The following is a 21930-nucleotide window of genomic DNA, read 5'->3' as shown; positions in this document are numbered from 1 at the left end:
TAAGTTCAAACGGCAAGCACAAGAACTACAACTGGCATTAGATATATGCATTAATAATTATGTGTATTAATGTGTTCATACCTACAGACTAATGTCACCATATTTACTAAAAATTAGTATTGACTGTCAGCTCTCTCTCACTATCTATATCAATATTTGTATGCACCTCCTATACACAAACAAGTGTGCATGTGATCCATTTTGTACGGACCCACTATAATCTTTAGATATAACAAATTTGGAGTGCCAATAAGTAATTAAATCTTATTAAAAAGTATAAAACGAAAGGACTTTCCTCTTGGAACTTTCATGTATTTGAGTAAATAATACACATTCCCCTCAAAAAATATAAAACTAAATACACTTGACAAAAAAAATAGAAATTAAAAGATTACCATTCTAGATTAAAATCTAATATCCTTAGTTGAAGCATATTTGCCTTTGCTCCTTCTTAAGTTATCTTTATTCCTTCAACTTCTAATCAAAAGTAGTTTTTAAAACCCATTTGGAATACAATTCTTCACCACCCCCATCCCAATCCACATTCCTTTATAACAAATGCCCATTTCAGCATCTATTTTTTTCACACTTTAAAAGGTTAAAAAAAAAAAAAAGGTAACATTTTAATTCTTTTCATATTGTAAAACAATGAACCCAAAAATGAGAAGAATTAGAAAAGAAAGGGGTTTCATTTTATATAGATGACACATTTTAATTCCTTTCATATGGTAAAACAATGAACCCAAAAATTAGAAGGAAAAAAAAGGGTTCAATTTTATATAGGACTTGGGGTCCTAAGTCAACTTCATAAGAGGACAAAGACATATAACTATATAAGAAAAGAAGTGGAAGTGGGTGATACCTTAATTAATCTCCCAAGTATTTTATTTTCTTTTTCTTTCTAATTATACAAAATAATAAATTTGAGTATAAAGGAACAAATTCCCATCTGAACACATTAAATTAGCTTCTTAGTCAATACTCAAATATCACTACCTTTTTGCTATATAAATATAATTAACACCAAATCCTCTTTATGAAGACACCACTATAAAAAGAGTAAAGAAAAGAAAGATAATCAATCATTCTATTTATACCACACTATAACTCTGTTCTCTCTAGTGCTATCTCCGTAGATATTCGATCTCGATCAAAATCAACATCCAAAAGATTCGACCAAGCTCTAGAAGGGCTAACTAAGAAGATGCTTCACTACAGGAACCTCAACACTCCTTCTCCACTCCTTAAATTCGGAGCTGGGGTGAACTCTCTCACTTCACTAGTATTCAAAAACAGCCACAACTCACTTGGTTTTTATTCTGAAAATCACGATCGAGTGCTGAAGAGTTCGTGTTTGATCGACCTGACTCGATCTCAGCCGTTGGTTGGTGGTGGCCATTGTGATCGGAGGGAGGAGAGTAGTATTAGTAGTAGTGGTGAGAAAATGTCTGTGAGGTGTAACACAGGGTCCCACTCTCATAACAGAATTAGTATCGAAAAGGAAGATGGGAGTGGGAAAACGACAACGACGAAAGGGAGTGGTAAGATAAAAGGGAATGTCGTTTTGATGAAGAAGAACGTTCTTGATTTTAATGACTTTAACGCGTCGTTTCTTGATCGGGTTCATGAGCTCTTTGGTCAAAGGGTTTCTCTACAACTAGTCAGTGCTGTAAACGGTGATCCTGGTCAGTTTTCTTTTTTTATTTATTTATTTTTTTTTTTTGAGGATATTCTTTTTTTATTTCTGAATTTATAATTAATATAATTATTAGACCCGACAGACTTTATTCATTCATTTTTTCGGTATTTTAATCACCTTAAAACCAATGGTTGAAACACCGACATTTTTGTTTACTAAAGTTTTGTAATAAGTAATTACTTTTACTTTTTTTTATGTTATTATATATGGGTTTGTTGATACTAATTACTATTACTATTAGTTTTTTTCTTTTTTTTTTTGATAAAGTAATAACTATGATATTGTTTGGTTAGGTATACTCATCAATCATCACCATTTCTAAATAGATGATGATGGTGATGGTGATGATGATGATTGCATGTGGATTACTTTTACTTATTATAAGAAACATTAGATGTGACTCGTAACAAATTTAAAATGACACGAAAAGAAGTTAAATTTATCATTTTCTTTCTTTATGATTTATTTATTTTGGATCTTAATTGGCTAAACTTCTTGTATTATGTGACAATGAAGTATCAACTGTAATATAAATAGAATCATTTATGGGTTGTTTGCTTTGAATATTAAAAAAAATTGAAATGATATAAAAGACAAAAATCCTGTTAAAAAAATAATAATAATGTAATACCAAAAATAAATGTTAAATCCATTTAAATAAAAAATAAAATAAAAGTTAAATGAGTCTTACAAAAACCATGAAATTATGTGGTTATGCTCTCATTATTTATCTAAAATTCAAGTTCACTCTTGTTTTTTCCTAATGATTTCATGTTTAGTTTTTGGTAGCTTTTTATATTTATAAAGTTGTTTGGGAACTATTTTGTTTTTTTTTTATTTTTTTTTTAATTTTATTTAACAAAATCTTATAATTTTTTCATAATTTTTGATTAATTAATCAAAAAATTAATTTTTTAATGGTTACCGAACAATATTTTGCTCTTTTTTTAACAAATAAATTTTGCCATTTTTAAAACTTACCAGTGTCATTTTTTCTTTTAAGTAATAAAATATACTCAGCATCAGTCATGTTACATGTAAATATGTAATTTAATATCGACTATTTTATTTTTACAACCATATCAATAATCAAAAATCGGTATCTTTGCAAAATAATAATAATAAATCGGTGAGCCCAAACAAAATAAATTGATTATTATTTCTCTTACAAAGAAAAAATATATATTATTTCTTTTCCTTTTTTTAAAAAAAAAAATTAAAACAAAAATACACAAAATAGCCGTTGATTTTTGCTGAAATTGAATTTTGCTTTGATAGGAAATGGAATGCGAGGGAAACTTGGAAAAGAAGCATATTTAGAAGACTGGATTACAACAATCAGTCCCTTAACGGCAGGAGACTCCGCTTTCGACGTTAATTTCGATTGGGATGAGAAGATCGGGGTACCCGGAGCTTTCATCATCCAAAATTACCATCACAGCGAGTTTTACCTCAAGACTCTCACTCTCGACAATGTTCCTGGCCATGGCAGAATCCACTTCGTCTGCAACTCTTGGGTTTACCCGTCTGATAAGTACCATTCCCCTCGAATTTTCTTCGCTAATAAGGTATTTTTCACCTTTTTGAAATCTTTAATCTTTTTTTCGTTGTATGGAAATGGAATTCGAGTCATTGTTTGCGAAATTAGGGCTAACTGAAATGGGCACTGGGTGAATTTGCAGACTTATCTTCCCAGTGAAACTCCCTTATCGCTACGGAAGTATAGAGAAGAAGAATTGGCGAATTTGAGGGGCAATGGAACGGGTGAGCGTCAGGAATGGGATAGGATTTATGATTATGATTACTATAATGATTTGGGGAATCCTGATAAAGGCGCTAAATATGCTCGTCCTGTTCTTGGAGGCTCTCCTCAGTATCCTTATCCTCGCAGAGGAAGAACTGGGCGAAAACGAACAGATACAGGTTTTTATTTTTCGAATTAATTGATTTTTGAGAAAATATTTTCTGGGTAGGTGTTAATTTTTGTTTTTATGCTATAATAATAATTAGATCGCAATACTGAGACCCGTCTGAATCTTGCTTTGAGCTTAAACATTTATGCTCCAAGGGATGAGAGATTTGGTCATTTGAAGTTGGCGGATTTTCTTGCTTATGCACTGAAATCCATTGGGCAGTTCCTGAAACCTGAGATAGAAGACCTCTTCAATAGTACTCCAAACGAGTTCGACAGCATTGATGATGTTTTTAAACTCTATGAAGGAGGAGTTGATGTGCCCGAGGGTTTACTTAAGAGTGTTAGAGATAATATTCCCGCAGAGATGCTCAAGGAGATTTTCAGAACTGATGGCGAAAGGTTTCTCAAATTTCCGGTTCCTCAAGTGATCAAAGGTACATAGTAGCCCCTTACAAATGTTATAAAGTCTTATTTTGTTATGTCTTAGTTCAGAAACGTTTGGTATATTTTATTGTGCTTTCTATTCTCAGTTACATACCATTACATACTCTTTGTGTTAGTTAATTGGTAATTTCATTGATGTGGAGTAGAGAACAAGACTGCATGGGATACTGATGAAGAATTTGCAAGGGAAATGCTGGCTGGAATAAATCCTGTCATGATTCATCGTCTCCAAGTAATAATTTAATCTTTATGCTTTTTACTTTGCAATTGGAGAGGAGTAAAGAAATTAACGCTCAAGCTCTTCAATCTTGAAAACAAAATCAATGTGGATACGATCCCAAGTCCTTATCTGTAACATTCATCGTGTTTTTGAATTAATTGCAGGAGTTTCCTCCAAGAAGCAAGCTAGATCCCAAAGTTTATGGAGATCACACTAGTAAAATAACAAAAAATTACATAGAACACAACTTAGATGGACTCAGCGTAGATGAGGTGAAGTTTTGTATTTTCCTCTGACATAAAATTTTGAAGCAGATAGTTTTTGTTGCATTTTCCTAGCATATTTATTGGGCATTGTTTTATATGGATCAATAGGCAATAAGGAACAACAAAGTATTCATACTAGACCACCATGACACGCTAATTCCATTCCTTAGGCGGATAAATGCAACCAACACAAAGATTTATGCTACCAGGACAATAATTTTCTTGCAAAAAGATGGGACTCTTAAGCCTTTAGCAATTGAACTCAGCTTGCCACATCCTGGAGGAGATCATTTTGGCTGCATTAGCAAAGTTTACACTCCAGCTGATAAAGGTGTTGACGGATCCCTTTGGCAACTCGCCAAAGCTTATGTTAATGTGAACGACTCTGGCTATCATCAACTTATAAGCCACTGGTATATATCTATAACTTATCTACAAGAATTAATTTTAATATTCTTATATTCCATAAAATGAATATAAATCCATATCTCTATATGTAGGCTGAAAACGCATGCAGCAATTGAGCCATTTGTGATAGCAACAAATAGGCAGCTGAGCGTGGTTCATCCAATTAATAAGCTGTTGCATCCTCATTTCCGAGACACAATGAATTTGAATGCAGTTGCTAGGCAGATTCTGATTAATGCTGGGGGAGCGCTTGAGGCTACAGTTTTTCCTGGAAGGTATTGCATGGAAATGACTTCTGCAAGTTACAAGGAGTGGACTTTTCCTGGCCAAGCACTTCCTGTTGATCTTATCAAGAGGTGAATCTTAGTGTTGAACAAAAATCAGTCCAGCAGTATTTAAGATCTTAAAAACAAAGGTTATATGCTAACCTTCTTGATCTTTTTCAGGGGAGTGGCCGTTGAGGATGAAAATTCCCCACATGGTCTGCGGTTACTGATAGATGACTATCCATTTGCTGTTGATGGTCTTGAAATATGGTCAGCCATTAAAACATGGGTGAAGGACTACTGCTCATTGTACTACAAAACAGATAAGATGGTTCAAGAGGATTATGAACTCCAGTCATGGTGGAAAGAGCTCAGAGAAGAGGGCCACGGTGACAAGAAAGATGAGCCCTGGTGGCCAGAAATGCAGACTCGTGAAGACCTAATAGAAACATGCACCATCATTATATGGATTGCTTCCGCTCTTCACGCAGCCATAAATTTTGGGCAGTACCCCTATGGAGGATTCCCTCCAAACCGCCCTTCAATGAGCCGCCGTTTCATACCTGAAGAGGGTACTCCTGAATACAATGAGCTCAAGACAGACCCCGAAAAGGCTCTCTTAAAGACAATAACTGGGCAGCTGCTTTCAGTACTCGGCATTTCCCTAGTTGAAATACTATCTAGGCATTCATCTGATGAGGTGTATCTTGGGGAGCGAGACACTCCAGAGTGGACAACAGACAAGGAAGCAGAAAAAGCCTTTGAGAAATTTGGAAATAAGCTGAGAGAAATTGAGCTAAAAATTGAGAAGATGAACAAAGATCAGAAGTTGAAGAACAGAGTTGGGCCAGTGAAGATGCCATATACTTTGCTCTATCCTTCCAGTGAAGGAGGGCTTACTGGGAAAGGAATTCCCAACAGTGTGTCAATCTAAAGCTTTTTATGTCTAATACTACTATAAATGCCATTCTTCTCTACCTAATAATAAATTATACGAGCTTACCAATATTGTCCAACAAAATTCGGGGTATGTGATAGGTATTAGGTAGAGAGAGTTTAGTCTCTTCTTCCGAGAAAAATACTAAACAAGCTCTCAAGTATCAATAGAATTATGTGTGTAACAATTTTTAGTACCCAATCTATTTATGAAATGAAATTGTGATAGTTTAACCAGAATTGATTTGCAAAAAAGTCTTTCTGCAACGAGCATTAGTTTACACTAATTTTTTTTTTAATTTTTTTAGTTAATGGTAAATAATAAAAAATTGAAATAGTAATTTGTTCCCTCCAAATTGATAAAGAGATTTCTTCTTTTGGCAAGCTCATTGCCCTGTGTTCATTCTGAGTGCGGGACATTTCCGTAATTTCGAAGAAAACAGGGTAGATGTGAACTTCGTCATTCTCCGGTGACTTATTCCACGGTCGGGGAGAACAGAACACGACGCCTTTTCATTCTTTTACTTCCCTAGCTCTCGGCGGTACCTGCAAGGGTTTAGGGTTGAGTCGAAACTCTGGAATTTTGTGGTGAAAACTTCCTTTCACCTCCACTTACACCGCGTGAGATCTCTTTCTAATTCTCTCACTTTTTGTTCACAGTTCTGGGCCAGTGTTTTCATTCTTCCAAATCCAATTGTATTACGGAAAACTTCAGATTTAATTTGTTTTCGGATTAGATGAATGGAAATAGTCGAGAAAAGAAATAAAGCGTGTGAATTACCTAAGTAAAAGCTAGGAATGTTGAGGAATGAAAATTCCCAGAAGTTCATTCGTTGAGCGTTTTTCCACGGCAAGTAAAGGGTATTACTTGCTACTTTCCTCAAATAACTCTGTAAAGGGCACTCTTAGCAAAATAAATAATAAAACTCATCTGTAAAGGCCAGGGTACTTCTTATGAAGAAACAAAAGTAAAACATTCTCTGCTAGGAAATTTTTCGGAACATGATGACAGTAATTTTGGAAAAGTGTTTAGAAAAATAGAATAAGAAGAAAGTGACTCAAGCACATCCATGTGGTATCTTGTACACTTACCTTGTATCAGTGTTTGTCTTTTTCTACTGAGACAACATACTTGGAATTATGTAAGAGAGTACATAGTTTACAAGATTCTTGTTTGTGAAATTGTTGCCTCATTTCCTAGAAGTAAGAGATACAGATTGAAAGAGATACTGTGTGGCCTGTAGAGTGAAAATGGTCCAATAGAATGACAGATGTACAAGGCATTGACAACAAATTAAACTTAGTCGTTGAGGCAATAATCACATCTTTTACATAGAAAATGATTCTACCAATATAAAGCCAAGCAACCATAAATTTCTACATTGCACATTTTCTTTTCTTTCTCCTTAATACAAAAATCGTTCTTGGTATATTGTCTCATACTAACATCGCAACAATCTTTAATTTTGTAAACATGAAGAAGCTCATTTACCGCAATCCATACCTCATATTTTACTTCATTTCTTGCTGCTTTGATGTTTCACATTCTTTGGTCAGCTTTAAATGTCTTTCTGATCAAAGCTCTGCTTTGCTGCAGCTGAAACAAGAGTTTGAACTTATTAAGTCTTACAATAGTGTTGATTCCCAGCAAAAGAGGGATGTTATGGCTACTTGGAATGATAGGACAGACTGCTGCCTGTGGAGTGGAGTCAGCTGCAATATGTCAACTGGTCATGTACTAAGCCTTGATCTAAGCAACAATGGGCTCCAAGGGCCTTTAAGGGCTAATAGTAGCCTCTTCAGCTTGGATCAAGTTCAACAACTCAACATGGCTTTCAACAACTTCTCTTCCTCCCAAATTCCATCAAGCTTTCGCCAACTTTCAAGGTTAACTCATCTCAATCTCTCAAACTCCGTGTTTTCCGGGAACATTCCCTCAGAATTCTCTTTTTTGATCAATTTGGTTTCACTTGATCTTTCTGAAAACTATTTATATTTGAAAAAGCAATTAGACATGGAGAACCTTATTCAAAATATGAAAAGTTTAAAAGACCTTAACTTAAATGGGGTCAACTTTTATTCACCAGTACCTGAATCCCTAATAAATCTATCTTCATTGGTGTCTCTATCTCTTCGTGGATGTAGTCTAGTTGGTGAATTTCCAAATGATATATTTCTATTTCCAAACATACAAGTCATTGATGTGTCAAACAACGATGATCTTATTGTTGTTCTACCTCAATTTCAGTCTGGCAGTTCTCTGAGGCTACTGGATTCTTCCTTCACAAAACTTTCAAGAGAAGTACCTGAGTCCATTGGCTACCTCAAGTCCTTAAATATTTTGAATCTTAGGCAATGTGGTTTTACAGGGAAATTACCTGACACAATGGGACAACTCAAATCCTTGAATGTTTTAGATCTCAATTCTTGTTCCCTATCGGGAACTGTTCCTTCATGGGTAGGGAACCTTTCCCAGCTCACATATCTTGACATAGCAAACAACAACTTTAAGGGTCATCTTCCAGTTGTATTGAGGAACCTTTCTAAACTCACATATCTTGATCTCTCACATAACAAATTCATTGGTCAGCTTCCATTATCATTTGGCAAAGATCTTGCCGAGCTCACTTTCCTTGACCTTGGTTTTAATCTTTTTCGTGGTCCCATTCCATCTTCATTTGGGAGCATGAGTCAACTGCTTCATTTGCACCTTTCTGATAACCGATTCGATGGCATGTTTCCAATATTACTTGCAAACCTAACCCAACTTCTTTCGTTGGATCTCTCAGGAAACCAGTTCTCTGATTCCATTCCACCTCATATTTTTGAAAATTTCAATTCCATTAATAAACTAGACCTGTCTAACAATATGTTTGGTGGAGCCATTCCTTTGTCCATGTTCACAATGCCTTCTCTAGTTTACCTGAATCTAAACGACAACCAGTTTACAGGTCCTCTCAAAATAGAAAATGTTTCTTCTTCTCGACTGGAATATTTTTCCTTAAATAGGAACAAATTAAATGGAAAAATTCCAAGCTCCATATCCAAATTGACGAACCTGAGAACTCTTTTTCTAGGGTCGAATAATTTAACTGGAAACTGTGAGTTCGACATGTTTTCCAAGCTAAGTGTTCTCGACCTGTCGAATAACAACTTGAATGGTACACTTCCTCAATGTTTTGGCAATCTGCTCTCACAATTAGACATACGTCATAACAATTTCCATGGAAGCATATCTGAAATTTGTACTGATATATGCAACTTGAAGGTGCTGAACATTGGTTCAAATCAGTTGGAAGGGAAATTTCCGCAATCATTGACCAAATGTAGAGATTTAAGAATTCTAGATCTGGGGCATAATCAAATAGTTGACACATTTCCTTTTTCATTACAAGCTTTGCCAAGGCTGGCTGTTCTTATCTTGAGATCAAACAAATTCTATGGATCAATATGGAATCCTTGTACATATTGGGATTTTGGAGACTTGCGTGTTTTTGACATCTCCTTAAATAATTTCAGTGGAAAGATACCATCAGAATATTTCAGGAATTGGAGTACTGTGAACGAGGAACCTGTTCGAAACTTCCATTATCAGAGCGCAAATGATGGTTATTATCAATACTCATTAAGTGACTACAATGATATGAATAAATTGAAAATCCTATCCATCATGAAGACCATTGATCTCTCAAACAACCATTTTCAGGGAGAAATTCCAGATAGTATAGGCGAAATTACATCTCTAGTTGTCCTCAACTTGTCAACCAACGGTTTCACCAAACGCATCCCAGTATCTCTTGGACGTTTGGAGGAGCTTGAAGCAATAGATTTATCTCGAAACATGCTCTCTGGTGAAATCCCAGAGCAATTGGCAAATCTCAAATCTCTTTCATTGCTAAACCTCTCTCATAACCAACTTACAGGTCGTATACCCCAAGGTAAAATGTTCAATACAGGTTTAAGTTCCTCATATGAGGGGAACATAGGATTATGTGGCTTTCCAGTGTCAGAAAAATGCAAAGAGGTGAAGACACCACCTTTTGAGGAAAGGGACGAATCAGAATTCGGAGATGGTTTTGAGTGGAGGTCAATATTGACAGGATATGGATTTGGATTTATGGTGGGAGTCATCACTGGACACATCATTTTATCGATAAGGCTCCACGGATTAGTACAAACTTTGGCTATTCACATCCTGGGCAGCTTATTTATGAGGAATGAATATGCTCAAACTACTTGTATAGCAGACTCGTGTTCAAGGTAGCTATTTCTATACTCTGGTTCCTAAATTTTAACATGACCATGTTTTGCATATACTTATGAAGTAAATCATTCATACAAATACAATTTATATAATGACTAATTTTTGTTCTCTTCCTCTATTTCCCAGCGATGGCGAGCAAACCAGGGAAGTTATTTTCATCCGTCCACCAACATAAAGCTTTCGAACACCGTGCTTACCAAAAACATCAATTTTTTTTTTATTTAGTGAATTCTAGATTCAATAAATTTCTCTTTTTGTATATGAAGTTTGACTAGCAAGATTAATGAGAAAAGTAGCGTGTATTTAGTGATTTTTTTTTTTTTTTTGTATTTAGTCTAGTTATTTTATTTATTTATTTTTTTTTAGTTTGGTTATAGTATATTTTTACTAACTCATATTAGCTTGTAAATATTTAATTGTAAGCAACCTAATTAAAAATTAGAAAAGATTCAACCTTTTTTCACTTTTTTTTATAACTAATTTAAATTTTTTATTAATATGATAATAATTATTTGAAATAATAATTCAGATATATAATAATAATTAAATTATATTACCTAATTTTATATTATTAATTATTACTATTTAAATGTTATTTATTTATGAAGTTTAAAATTTATACTAAAAAATTTTAAATTGCTTTATAAAAAAAAATTGTTATTATAAAAATAAATAAATAGGATGGTGCATGAAAAACTTAACTTAGAGTATTTTCTGTAATACAAAGCACAATTATTAACCATACGTATTTCTTATCATTTTTTTATTATAATTGTATATATATATATATTTAGAAGTCCTATATATGTATACAAAAAGAAACATTGCAAATGAAATTATTTTTATATTGATCATTCAAAGTGGTTGTCATTGTTGAATCTCTCTATTGTCTGTATTTTACCCATTGTCATCATCATATCTCACATTTTGTAATCATCAGTTTACTTATAGTTGTCACTATTGTCCTTATGACTTGATGTGTTTACTAATTAGTATTGATCACTTAATAATTTCCTAATCATACATTATCAAATATGAGTATGTCGATCTTTCTTTTCCAATACAGAGATTAATTTGAGTCCCGTCTCTTCTAATTTGAGCCTAAACTATTGGACATTCATTCATTTTCTTAATACTTCTTCTAAAATTGAAAACTTGAGCTAACTAAAAATATTTAATACATACATATCATCTTGTTACGCTATCAAATTAATTTAAATAATATAAATACTACAAAAACTTATTATAAAGATGTAGTATTACATTTAATTAATCTAAAATTAATAATTTCTTAAAATTTAATTTTGCGTTAATAAATAATTTTTTTTAACTATAATTAATTTAAATTAATTATTTAAAATTAAGTTATTAATCAAATAACTAAAATAAATTAAATTATTACGTGATATACAACTATAAATATATTAATATAGTTAGTTAGTTATATGAACGTATATAACTACTTATTGTTTTAAAAAAAAATAATCAATAATGACTTCTTCTTTATATATTGTCTTATTTAGTAGCATGTATTTTTTCAAAACCTCATATACTTAATTCTTTTTGTTTTACGTTTTTTTTTTTTTTTTTGAGCTTTGAGTAAAATAATTAAAAAAGAATTGTATTTTATTTCAATTTTCAATAAAAATAAAATATTATAAGAAATATATTTAATTAGCCTAAATTTATTTTCTTAAAAAAAAGCCTAAAATTAATAATTTCTTAATATTTAATCTTGCATTAATAAAATGATAAATTTTAGCAATAACTAATTTCAAATAATTAAATAATCAATCAACTAAATGTAATAAACTAAGTTAGTACGTGATATATAAATATAAATTTATTAATTTACTTAATTAATTATATAAACTTATATAATTAACTTATTTTTTAAAAAAAATAAATTAATTAATAACTATTTCTTGTTTTTCAAATGTTTTATTTTTTCTTATTTAGTTGCATGTATTTTATAAATAAATAAATAAAAATTTAATTATTTTACCAAAACCCAATACTTAATTTTCTTTTGTTTTGGGAGGTTTTGGTAAAATAATTAGAAAGAAAAAAAAATTAATTTTTGATAATAATAAAATATCATAAGAAAGGAATAAAAGGAGATAAATAAATATCTAATAACTGTAATAATAATAATAATAATAATAATAATAATAATAATAATAATAATAATAATAATAATAATAATAATAATAATAATAATAATAATAATAATAATAATAATAATAATACATTGCCAAAGTGAATTGAGAAAGAAAAAGAATAGAATTGGGTCTTTTTGGTGTTATTTTCTTTTTAAACTAATTATAGGTATTTTTAGGTTAAAAATATTTATAATATTTTAATTTGAATTAGTTTGGAATGTTTATTTTGATTTGATTATAAATTAAAATATAGATTATTAAAAAAGATTAATTTAGAGTAATTAAAGAGATTCACCAAAATCTTTACAAATGTATATTTAGGAGGTAATTTTAATTTTACTTTTATTAATAGCATATATTTTTCAGTAAAGATAGAAATAATTTTTTTGGTATGAAATTAAGTACATGTAATCATCCTTATGAAAAAGAAAAGTAAAAAAAATTATTGATCAATTCAAGGTTTGCCAATCAATAAATGTAGGTGTGTTATAATTTTTTGTGGAGAAAAATCTATAAACAAAAAATTTACTATCATTATATATTAAAAGTGTCTATCTAACGGTATTTCTTGGTTTAACAGAATATACTTTACAAATAAAAGAATATTCTGTTAAATTTAACCCCAAAAGGAACCATCCACCATTTTTTTTAAACTTTCCTTTTAACGCTGTTAACTTTCCTTTCCCTTTAAACTTTCCTTTTCGTTGAATCATTTTCTCACTCTCAATTGGAGTCGACGATTGAAGAATATTCTGCATATCATCGTTCTTCTTCTGCTGCTCCTGCTCCAGATGCCTCGCCCAAGAACTTCATCCTGGTCGTTTCGTTGAATCGTTTTCTCACTCTTAATTGGAGTTGACGATTGAAGAATATTCTGCGTATCATTGTTCTTCTTCTGCTGCTCCTCCTGCTCCAGATGCCTCGCCCAAGAACTTCATCCTGGTCTTTTCGTTTAATCGTTTTCTCACTTTCAGTTGGAGTCAACGATTGAAGAACATTCTGCGTATCATCTTTCTTCTTCTTCTGCTGCTCCTGCTCCAGACGCCTCGCCCAAGAACTTCATCCAGGTATGTCAATTTAGTTACTCTACCTACTCATTCATGGATGCCCTTTTGATTTTCTGTCTCTCTATCTCTCTTGCTCTGCTTTTTGGGATGAATTCTTTTGGTTGTTGAGAAGTTTACTGGAATTAATTCCTAAGCGTTTGGAATTTGGAGTACGCGTATTCTACTTTGTGGTTTATTAGATTTTCGTATATATATTCTGCCATTGTTGGATCTCTATCCTGGAAATGATGAGGAGTGTATGATGTTTTTGTGCACTTGGTGTTTTAGGGTTCTCATTCATTTTTGTTTTATTTGGTTGAATTAATTGTTATTGAGGTGTTTCTGTTGCTTTATTTATACATTTGGAGAAGGTTTTGTGTCGAGAATTAACTAAAGAACTTAGAGGAAAAATTAATCTTTTAAGAGTTCTTAAGGGAAGAATTTTGTTCTGAGATTAATTTTTGAATCAATAATCTATTAATCTATTAATTTTTATTCAAAAATTAATCCCAAGGCAAAACCATTGGCTTCGTACCCACAATGGGTTATCTCCACCAGGGTCACATATCACTCGTTAGAGAAGCTCAACACCATTCTGATCTCATAGTGGTCTCCATTTATGTAAACCCAGGTCAGTTTTCTCCCACAGAGGATCTTTCCACATACCCTTCTAATTTTCGTGGTGATATTGAGCAGCTTATGGCAATTCCTGGGGGGGTTGATGTTGTTTTTCACCCTCATAATCTCTACCACTATGGACCAACAAATGAGAGTGTTGACAGTGATGGTGATAAGGGGTTAGACAGAAAAGGGACTGGCGTGGTTTCATGTGTAGAAGATAGTGGTTTTGGGCATGAGACTTGGGTTAGAGTTGAAAATTTGGAAAAGGGTATGTGTGCGTGATATCACTGCTGGGGAAGCTCAATCGAACCCAATTGGTAAAGTATAGCTCCAACATCCTTTTATCCAAATTTCTTTTTTCAATTATTTCAATTTTGGGTATTTAATGATAGTCTCTATTTCTTTATTTTTTTTAGTGGATTTAATAATGTGGAAAGAGATATCAAGTTCAGTTTTCACCATTAGAATAAAACTGAAGTCAAATTCTTATTTTGGGATGGAGCCTAAGCAAGTAAAGCTTTTGAAGCAGGTATAATTATAAACATTCATTGATTGAACCATTGATGCCTTACTACTAACACTGATGGAAGAGCACTCGTAATATACTTGATGAATTTTTAACTACAGGAAAAAGTTGCTTGTTTAGTCGATAATGAAGCAAGGCTTGCATTGGATCCCCAAAACAAGTACAGAATTCAGACTAAACTTCATGGCCACGGTGAGTGTGCGTGTGCTCCTGGTTCTTTTTTTTTTTTTGGCATGTTAGGTTAGACAATGGATTAAGATTTTATTGTTGGAATTTATTTTACCAGGATCTTAGATCTACTCACAAGTATGTTGTTTAAACACCCTATATATGAACTTTCTAAAACGATAAATTAAACACATATAAAGTTAGGAAAACCTTACATTGATGCAGCGGAATTAATGTCTCCTTCCGCTCAGATCACTAACCCTCGTATCCTTTCTGTAGCAGAGTATACATAAGATCTGAGCCCGAATGTCCTTCTTCTTCAAGTTTGATCCTTCACAGTCTTCCAATCTATGATTGAGTTACTGCTTGCTGTGTGTGGGCACTCACTCTTTCACTAGGGTCGAAATTGATGAAGGGAAAAGAGAAGAGAGGGTTTCGGCCAGGTATAGAAAGTGGGGAAGGCTCAGTTTTTCTGAAGAGAGAAATTTCTGTCAGAAAGGCTAATGAAAAGCATGTAATTTGACTGAGCCATCACTTTCTATTTATAGGCAACTACTAGGTTTAGGTTAGGAATTATTTGGCATTAAAATAATGAAAAAATCAATTTGAAACTCCACAATAAGTGGCCGACCAAGGTGTAGTAGTGGGCCCCACTTGATTTTGCAGTTTTATCAAATTTTATTTCTATTTTCTCAAAAATGCCAATTTTCCAATTCTAACCTTTTAAATGCCAAAACTAATTATTTAATAACTAAAATAGATTATTAAATAATATTGTCATTTAAATTAATTATTAATTAGACATATAAAGTCCATTAATAAATAAATAAACCTAGAAACTCTTTTCTTTACAATTTCACCCCTGCTTAGTGAAAATTCATAAAATTAGACATAGTCTAACTTTAGAATTATAATTGATCAATCACGAATCAATTAATGAGTATTACAAGCAGAATGTTCTCAACTAGAATGGGGACCATGGATCTATATGCTGAGCTTCCAATAAGTGAACCAAATTTACCAAGTAAATTCATACTTATTAATTCTTCGTTGAATCCACTCTTAGAACTTAGAATTGCACTCTCAGACTTATATAGAGCATATTGTATGTTCCACGATATCAATATGCTATCTCATTTAACCATTGTTATAATCTTATTGTGATTTAAAGATCCTCTATATAGATGATCTACATCGAGATGGGATTTCTTTACCGTTCTCACCCCTCAATGTATTTTGCCCCTTAAAACACTTAGCTACCTGTAAATGATGTTTAGTGATCTAATAATTAGTCAGTTAAACAAGAGCTCATCCATTTACTTCTATTTGCTAAGCTCGAAGGGAATCATCACTTTACTTCTAAACATCAGTAGAAGCTATAGATTCCATATTTATGTTCAGCACTCCCACTCAATCATACTATCATGTTCCCAAAATATACGTATCACCCTGACCTAAAACTAGGCTTAACTAATAAATCAAAGAACATGAATAGCACTCCTGAGTTGAGCCTAAGCATATCAGGATTTAGATTCTTTTTAATCTTAAGATCAACTACTGATATTGACTTGAAAAGATATGTATAACGGTAAGTTTGTAATATCTTAACTTAGTTGCAATATCGGTCCAGTTCAATGTATACTCCATACATTCGAAACTAATATACTTTACTAATGTCCTGAAAAAAACATAACACTTACTCCAAGTGTAAGTACACATCATCGCTGATTATCACATTAGTGTAAATCCAATAACACTGATGAAACAGGGACCAAGTCTTTTGATTCATATGATCACAATCACATTCCACTGTGTTGACGATACTGTAATTGTGAATAAACATATGATCTGGATTTAACTGATTCTGTGTGTAAAAGTAATAAACATATTTAAACCATTAGCATGTAGAATTCATGCAAACATCAATCACTTCAAATTTCTTGTGTTGATAACTAATCAGATTGTAAAGAGTTTTATTTAGGGCATAACCGAACATTTATTAGAGAGTTGTGAGGCTATTTAGATACTGAATATTTGCATAAAGATGGACGATTCTAAACTGGCAAGGTCTTAATATCTTTCATATAAAAATAAAAATATAAAATAGTTTAAGTTCAGTTCATTTTAAATTTTTGAAATCATTCTTATTCACTGAACTGTTCCACTTAGATAGATTTTTCTGTTTTTTTGTTTTTGTTTAAATATGAATATGAATATGAATTTGAATTAGAATTTATTTTTTGTATTAAATAAATATACATTTGTTTTCTATTTAAAAGTTATTTCAATTATATTTAAATTAGTATTTTTTTTTTAATTTTTTGAAGCAGCTAGATATTTTTAGTTAGGCCTATAAATATCACCATGAATTTAGGAAGCAGTTTTATGCGTACAAGCTTTTATACGCATTCTTATTTATTTTTGCCTCTATCAGTTGACACAAGTAAACTTCTGTTATTTCTCAGTAAAGTCTGCAATCCTAATGTTACACAATTGGCCATCCTTCTTCCTCAGCAAAGCTCTTATTTGAAGACCAAAACTTGGTATATATCCTTGTCTGTCTATACTAACATTTCAAATTATTATTTTCTATTTTATTACTGTGTACTACATTACTATTTTCTATTTTTTCTTAATGCAATCAATGATGTTCTTTAGATGTTTTACTATTTCCTAAGTCCTATTGGCTTTTTTATTTCTTTGGTGTTTGAGAAGTCTCTGCAATTTGAATTGGAATTTATTTGTTGTATTAAATAAATATACATTTTGAATAGAATTGGATGTGGAGCGTTTGTATGGTCATTGTCATTTTTTATTTACAATGTCGTTCTTCTTGTAGGTTGCTGCCATTTAATGTCGGTTTAGATTATTTGTGTCGTACTCTCCATTTGAATATCAGGTATTTTTTTACTCATATTAATTTATATTTATTAATGTATTTACTGTGATGTATTTACTCATATTATTTTTTGTGTGAAAATTGTTAATTTGATTGTTTTGCATAACTAAGTTTCTGTAGGAATTTTAATTAATCATCCGGTTCTTATAATTTAAAGTTAGGGAAGAAATTTTCTAAGCCAGTCCATGAGTTCGTTTCGTTTAAGAACTTGTCATCTGACAAATACTCCAACACACCACAAGGTAACTTCGGATCCCAACGATATACCAACATGACAAATAATTTACGAAGTTTTAACTAACATCACATTCAATTTTTAGATACCATAGGAGTAGCTGTCAAAATAAATCCAACAAAAGTGGTGAACACAGTGTATGGACAGCGAACCATACAAGAAATTTATCTAATCGATGACAGGTATATATAATATAACATACAAATACATAATGATAATCTTCATTGGAGCACTCATAATAATTTCATATGGATTTAAAATTATGATACATAGCAAAACTAATAATTACCATTACTATTTTCAATCACAGTTGTAGCTTCCACCCGATATGTTTAACTCTGTGGGGTGCTTTGGTACAAGATATTAGTGAAAAATTGTCTGAAGTTACTGAAAACAACCCAATAATAATGGGAACAAAGATGATTGTTCAAACTAAGAGAGGTACTTATATACTAACTACCACCATATATATTTCTATCAATTTCGTACACTTAAATAGGCTGAAAATATTATTTTCCTACAGGACTGTCGTTGTCAAGCCGTGAATCAAGTACAATCGAAATCAATCCTGACAATTACGAAGCAACTACTCTTCATCAATGGTACGACTCTTAAACAAATTGATTTACCTTCATTAAATATCATTTTTTGATTAAATAATATTGATTGTTTATTACTTTAATAAGTAAGCTAACATTTAAATTACAATGTCAAGGGCTGAAAATAACAAAGCAGACATAAATAATATTACTATTCAAGCACCTACATATCCGTATTCTCCAAATTCATCTGCTGCAAAACGAGAATATGTTAAGAACAACGAAGTTACCGATTTGGTAAAGCAATTAAAACCAACTAAGGTAAAAAGAAGATATATAGTACTACTTAACACTTTTAAATGTATAATATATATTGCTTAGTAATTACTAATTACTATCTTGATTTTTGTCTTTATACTCTTTGCTGTTTATTATGTATTTATACTCTTTGCTGTTTGTTTTCATACTATTTGATGTTTACTAATCACCTACCCATACTTGTGTTGTTTATTCTTGGGGCTGTATTGGAACTCATTTTCACACTACTTGTTTGTGGTTATTATATTTAACAGTCTAGAACAAGAAAAATAAAGTTATATATTCGATTGTCATTGCTCCTATTTTATTATTACTAACCAATTCAGACTGTATAATTAGTATAGTTATTTATTTATTTTAGGTGTTTTAAGAGCTTAATAATATTGAATTAATTAAAAATCATTGATTTTTTTGTAATTAATATACACAAAAAAATTAATTAAAAATCATTGATTTTTTTTTTTTGTACTTAATATAATATTGAATTCTATTACATACATAGTTTTTTTTTTGTTTGCAGAAAGCATATTATTGGATTGAAGCTGAAATCATATTAAAAAATATCAATCAAGATTTTTATTACATGTCGTGTGATTTTTGTAATAAGAAACTTATGTTCTACAACGACAACGAAGAAACAGATTGTGAAAATCCAAAATGCAGAAAAAGATGTCTTCCTACACCACGGTAAGCACATCATAACTAAATTAATATTTGAACTTATTGCATATTCATACAAACCGTTACATATTCTGTATAAATTATTAGTGCAAGGACATATGTACAACTCGACGATAGTACAAAGTTGCTAGATGCTGTGATGTTCGGCGATGTTGCAGAAAACATATTCTCATGTACTGCAGTTCAATTAAGATCATATTTGGACGAGGTAACTATAAAAAAATAAATATGTAAAATTTATACATTTTCATACATAGAAATACATTACAACTTATAACTAATCATTTTTTTTATAGAAACATAAGTTGTTTGTCCAAAAAACTACGAAGCAATTATCAGCTAAAAATGGAGAATTCAGTTGTACGCAGATGCAAACCGAACAATGAGTTCAGGGCCGGCCCTGAAATGTAGTGGGCTATAGGGTAAAAATTATTTTTTGGGCCCTTATTTAGAAAAAAAAAATGGTATTTTCCAAAATCAGCAAAAAAATTGTGTAATTTTAAAAGGGCAAAATTTTTTTTTTTGGCCCCTGGACTAGGTGGGCCCTAGGCACAGGCCTAGCCCGCCTATGCCCAGGGCCGACCCTGAATGAGTTCAAAGTACAATCAATTCACCATTCAAGCACTTGAACTAATGGAAGATTAGGCAGAAGTTACCCTTTTTTTTTACAGTAATTTTATTTTATTTAGTGTTGAGACTTTTCTTGGTGCCGAGCTTCTTTTTCTTTCTCTTGACTTGTTATTTATGAATTTACATGGAGTAGTGTATGCAAGTATTTCATATACCCAATTTTCTAGAAGTAAATAATAAGTATTAATTATTTTATTATGATTTTTATATACCTAATTATATTTTACCAACCAATTATAATAGCACAAATATTAATTTGATAAAACAAATCATTCGTATGATCATACTTTCACATACAATCTAAATAAGAAGAGATAAAAAAAAAAACTAAATTTTACCTAAAACTAATATTTACGTGTCTCGGCACGTAACTCCTACCTAGTATAAGTATAAGTATTGAATATTATAAATATTGAAAGATCACAGTAAAGGGTTGTAGTTATGAATATATATGTATAGTATATGATAAACACCCTACCATAATGAACATATCACATACATATAGAATAATAAAATAGATATACTATAAAATATATATTTACATAAAAATTGAACAACCAAGAAGCAAATTATTAGATCATCACGTATGACATAAATATGTATACTAAACTAAATAATGTAGTAATATTCATACATATTTTATGCATATATACAAATTTAATGCAAAAATTAATGCATATTGAAACTTACAAACATACTTGCATGGGAGAAAGAATTTGAGTGTATTGCTCTATTAATCATCCACGTCCACGCATGAAGAGAAAAAATGTTGAAACAGGACATTAATAAGCTTATGTTTAGTTTTTTAGAGATTTTAATTTTAATTATGTATGATTATATATATACTAGTAAAAAACTACGTGCGAGGCACGTATACTAAATTTATGCTAGTTTTTTTTTCTATGTTATTTGAAAGTGATACAATTAAAAATTAAAGAAAAAATATTATTAATTATTAGGTGAGATTATTATCATGTGTATCTAAATATTATATTTTATAATGTTGTCAATTAAAAGTGAATACCGAATGCAATATATTAGTGTTTAAGAAAGCTTGATGATTTAAATATGTTCTTAAGTTAATCTAAAAATAAATTAAAAATTGATGTTCCAATACTTAAAGAAACATTACTTAAATGGGTGTAAGATAAAAAGAAAATTAAAAATCAATCTCTAAATTATTGATAATTGAAGATAGCATTTGTTTAAAAATTGTAGATAAGAAAACTAATGATAGTCATTAGTGGATTTCAATCTTCATTTGCTTCGATAGAGACAATAGTGTAATTTTTGTATTTTGCACTTTTCATTCTAGCCGGGTCCGCATATATCTGGATTGTCCATTATTTTGTTGATAAATTGAATATGGTAGTGTCAACAAAAAGTAAAAACCATGTTTAACAAAAAGTGATAGTATTCTATAACAAAATACTATTAAATTATTTTAAAATACTATATTTTATTAAAATAAAACTCTATACGATTAAAATTTCATATTTATCTTTACTCAAAAAGAAAAAAAAAATTGATAAAAAAAAAGAAAAAAAAATGAAAAGTTTCTATTATTATCTCCACTGCCTTTTTAGATGTGAATAATAGTATCTTTTTTCTTCCATATTCTTCTTTATTTTTTGTATATTGTGTTTGCAACATATATGTAAATTATTACGTAACTTTAAAAAACTTT

The 21930-nt window shown here is 31.0% G+C and overlaps 2 protein-coding genes and 1 long non-coding RNA gene across 3 annotated transcripts; all 3 read left to right on the top strand.

Moving 5' to 3' along the window:
- Positions 1-860: 860 nt before the first annotated feature.
- LOC115718693 (probable linoleate 9S-lipoxygenase 5) lies at positions 861-6239 on the top strand. The gene is made up of 9 exons (XM_030647516.2): positions 861-1685; positions 2978-3267; positions 3382-3622; positions 3710-4048; positions 4205-4290; positions 4443-4550; positions 4653-4957; positions 5045-5308; positions 5399-6239. Exons 1-9 carry the CDS (start codon positions 1205-1207, stop codon positions 6150-6152), a joined length of 2868 nt encoding a protein of 955 aa, XP_030503376.2. The 5' UTR covers positions 861-1204; the 3' UTR covers positions 6153-6239.
- Positions 6240-6438: 199 nt separating this feature from the next.
- LOC115718898 (receptor-like protein 7) lies at positions 6439-10709 on the top strand. Its single transcript, XM_030647709.2, has 2 exons — positions 6439-10414; positions 10545-10709. Exons 1-2 carry the CDS (start codon positions 7629-7631, stop codon positions 10591-10593), a joined length of 2835 nt encoding a protein of 944 aa, XP_030503569.2. The 5' UTR covers positions 6439-7628; the 3' UTR covers positions 10594-10709.
- A 5878-nt stretch (positions 10710-16587) lies between these two features.
- LOC115721085 (uncharacterized) lies at positions 16588-20411 on the top strand. The gene is made up of 5 exons (XR_009686386.1): positions 16588-18082; positions 18161-18257; positions 18386-18516; positions 18599-18677; positions 18791-20411. It is a non-coding gene; the product is annotated as an uncharacterized LOC115721085 (long non-coding RNA).
- The last annotated feature ends 1519 nt before the right edge of the window (positions 20412-21930 follow it).

Source organism: Cannabis sativa, chromosome 2 (genome assembly GCF_029168945.1).
Source record: "Cannabis sativa cultivar Pink pepper isolate KNU-18-1 chromosome 2, ASM2916894v1, whole genome shotgun sequence".
In the NCBI taxonomy this organism is placed as follows: Eukaryota; Viridiplantae; Streptophyta; class Magnoliopsida; order Rosales; family Cannabaceae; genus Cannabis; species Cannabis sativa.
This window is presented reverse-complemented; position numbering and strand designations above follow the sequence as displayed.